General features: G+C 49.3%; 1 protein-coding gene across 1 annotated transcript; it reads right to left on the bottom strand.

Annotated features, from left to right (window-relative positions):
- Window positions 1-1,992: 1,992 nt before the first annotated feature.
- On the bottom strand, window positions 1,993-2,295 carry T265_01297 (hypothetical protein; the record flags this gene model as incomplete). The annotated part of the gene is made up of 1 exon (XM_009165303.1): window positions 1,993-2,295. The coding sequence occupies one exon, from the start codon at window positions 2,293-2,295 to the stop codon at window positions 1,993-1,995; it is 303 nt and encodes a 100-aa protein (XP_009163567.1).
- Window positions 2,296-3,676: the final 1,381 nt, after the last annotated feature.

The raw sequence follows: 3,676 nt of genomic DNA on the forward strand, positions 1-3,676 counted from the left end.
ATTCCATATGCTGTACATATTCGCCAATTCGAATACATACGTGCTGGTTGCCACTCTTCGCTGAATTCTGGATTTCTAGTTTGTCGGGTTATACCGATATACGTAAGAAACTTAATTCCCACACGAGCTTTTCCGGTTGTGTACGAAAAGTCTCGGTGCATCTTTTGGGATGTTCAACCTCGCACTGTCCATGGTATACAGACCGCGATAAGCTCGAAAACCGCTTGAACGCATCCAGGCGTAAGTGTGTTGCCGAGCCCCGTGGAAATTGGCTGAGGTGGTCAAAGCCCACATGCGTGATGACAATAAAGAGCAGGATGAGCTGTGGACATCCCATTCCAGGCTTTCCGGTGAAAACTTATGCTTAAAGTTCACACAAAGATCCGCTCGTTGGTTTGGGAGCCTCGTTTCACGGTAACTCTCCTGTCTAAGAGAAGTAAATGTGGCGCATCTGACCGCGGCGGAGTGGCGCTGGGTGCATGCAACAAAGATTTCGGCCACCGGTAGCCGCTTGCCATGAGACACAGATCGTTCCTGTTACCATGAACATTGAGGGAAGCCGGCTAACTGATGGCGATTCAAACAGTGAAGCGCAGCTGGTTGTTTTAGTGGCCGGGCAGACATAGGTCCCGATTAATCTCTAGCGGGCGCTCGACGTGCAGTGTCCCTGGAATCCCAGAAATGGGCACAGAACCCGATCAACTAGCAGAGGGAATGACGCAAATCAGTGAGATTCGGAGTCTCTTCAAGTGTGATAAGGGTTTACCGGCATGGGTCAGACAAGATTCAGTTGGAAGCGGGCGGCCCGAATTCGCTATAAGGGTCTGCTGTATGTCGATAGTTTTTTAGCATTGGCGGGCCGGGTAACTGCCAGTGCGCTAACGAAGGTCTAAAAATGGACGATAGAAAATGAGAACCAACTCTGAGACACTGCCTAACAACAGAACCTATGGCATTTCACGGGGCATTGCCTGTGACGCACATTAATGCAGATGGGTTTTTGCGATGAATCCAGGTGATTCAGAGTAAGAAACTTAATTCCCACACGAGCTTTTGCGGTGGTGAAGGCCTGTTTAACCGCGTTTCAGACAAAAGAAGCAACGCTGGCGGCCAAGAACTTCCAGGGCTCTCTCAAAGAAGATGCGTTAGTGTGCACATGCCGTGCTCGTGACGAAGTATGAACAACTATGGTCGTTCGCGAGGCCAATAAAACGCTGGTGTCCAGCCATGGTCCCGGTTGCCGGCTATGCCTTCTACGTTTCTGCCATCACAGGGTTCAATCACATGACTAAAAGAGGACGGTGAAATTTTCCCGGACTCTCATCCATCGGAGTTCACGGTGGTGGAGGCTGTTTAAGAGTTTGCGTGTTTGGATGTGCGCTGTGCATACTGGAGGCCGACGAGTAGTAGATAATTCGAGGATGAATGAACGAAGCACAATCCGCGGCTGCAATCCAGGCATTACGAGATACGTATGGTACCTAATGCCGTGCGACAGCGGGACTGTCTGGATCTTATGGCCACTGTCAACCCTCAAGTAGTGCTGTATGTGTCCGGGACCGGTTATCGGAACAGTGACTGGATGGATTGCCATTTAATCATAAAACAGACTTTGCTCGGTTGTGTTCTAATTGCGGACATATTAAGGGGTTGATGTGGAGAATTGTGGGTGAATGAAACAGCATCAGTCTCCCGCGACGGAGATTCGAAGTAGGTTGTGCGGAGATTATTCCAGTAAGACGCCGAGGGCTTGGGCGTACCGGGGTACAGCGCGTGAGGGCCTGCTAGCGGTATGGTGCCGTAAGCAGAATCCTGCAAGCCTCGCGTCAGGCCAGTGAGGGTGTTGAATAGTTCCAGACTTGATAGGTCATTAGGAAGTACGAGGTGAAATGAGAGGAAAATGGCCGAATTCTGTGAGGGTGGAGTACACTATTTTTTCGATCGCCAATCAAAATCGTCCGATTTCCAGCGCCGAACATTAGTGTGAAGTGTTCAAGTATGTCGGTACATCTGATTGGCCCAGGGACTTTCGTTATCATGGAAGCCCTGCTCGGTGCCGGAGAGGGGCGTGAACTGGCGGATTTTCCCACTACCCACCGGCGGCTGTTCTGTTGGCAACAGACGGTGGGACAAGCAAATAGGTGACACCCCAATAGCCTCTATCACATCGTCGAGTGGAGAGTTAGTACCACTCTGGTTACTGGCCAGATTGAGCAGGTGACTCGGGTAGGGATAGACTTCCGGTACTGTTGCAATTAGCGCCGGCTGGACCGCATGAAGGCACCCGCAGAACATGCGGGATGCAGTTGGCGAAAGCCACTATGAGCGTTGGCGGTATTTACCCATTTGGAGGGGCACGGTTCCAGGAGGCCGCCGAGACATTGCACCACGGTTTTTTATATTGCCGCTCAAGCGGGGAAAGTAGCGTTGTCCAAAATTCCGGTCACAGGCAGCCCGGTCGCAATTCCATGCACAATAACTAGTCGGGACTTGTGGCCAGTGAATACCACGTTAGATGCAATGACGGTGAAGACCTCTGGTAACCAGGATCCTCATCATTAGGATGCCAGCGCACACGCAAGCAACCACCAAGCACCACCACTAAGCACAAGAGATGGGGCCCAGTTATGTGTGACAAATAGGTGCGCTGGTCTGTGCCCTGGGGTACGAGAGGATTAGGCGTTACCAAGTTCAGTGGGGAACAGGGAAGTGAAAGAAGCAAGATGAAAGTCATACAACGCAAAACTGCTCATCCACGCCATTACCGTGATGTCTATCATAGACAGCATCTAAAAATGTCAATATTCTACCGTCTTCCATTTGAATGGAATGACGCGGACTGTATAAGAGGTTTGGGGGAAGTGAGAGTATTGAATGGAAATCACCTTGAGGAAGGTACTAATGGTCTACAATGGTACCTTCCATAACTGATGTTGGCGTTATGTTTCACCTGTGGAGCGCGTGAGATCCTGTGGTGTGTTGCCCAAATTGTGTTGAAAGTTCTCCGAATTATTTTGGTAGACATAGTTAACATGTAATGTGCATGTAATGTAGTGTAGAGTTGGAACAAATTGTGTTGCCCGATATAAATCCCAAAATATGGATCCGTTACGTAGACGATACATTTGTGATCATCAAAAGGAGCGAACTGCAACGAGTGAGACAACTGTTTCCGACGACATCAACTTCAAAACCGAGGAAGAAAACAACGGAAAACTGGCGTTCCTGGACATCCTCATCACTAGATTGCCGAACGGACAACTACAAACTGAGGTCTTTAGAAAGGCGACACATACGGACCAAATCCTCAGCTACCACAGCAACCATCCAAATTGCCACAAACGAAGCTGCATTCGGACACTTTTCAAGCGGATCGAGACACACTGCAGCACAACAGAATCTAAAATCTAAGAAGAAAAGCGCCTATACAGATTGTTTCAGAAAAATGGATACCCGAGGAATTTCATCTGGAGAACACTCAGGAAGCCAAATACGATCGATGCAACAGGACAAACTGCAAGCAAACGTGTCACACTTCCGTACATCAAGAACACCGCTGAAATGACGGCAAGGCTCCTACGACAGCACAATACAATGGTCGCCTACAAGCCTGCGAATACTCTGCGGAGGACACTATCAAGACCAAAGGGGAAGTTAGATCCAATGGCGAAGAACA

Source organism: Opisthorchis viverrini, assembly GCF_000715545.1.
Source record: "Opisthorchis viverrini unplaced genomic scaffold opera_v5_14, whole genome shotgun sequence".
Classification (NCBI taxonomy): domain Eukaryota; kingdom Metazoa; phylum Platyhelminthes; class Trematoda; order Opisthorchiida; family Opisthorchiidae; genus Opisthorchis; species Opisthorchis viverrini.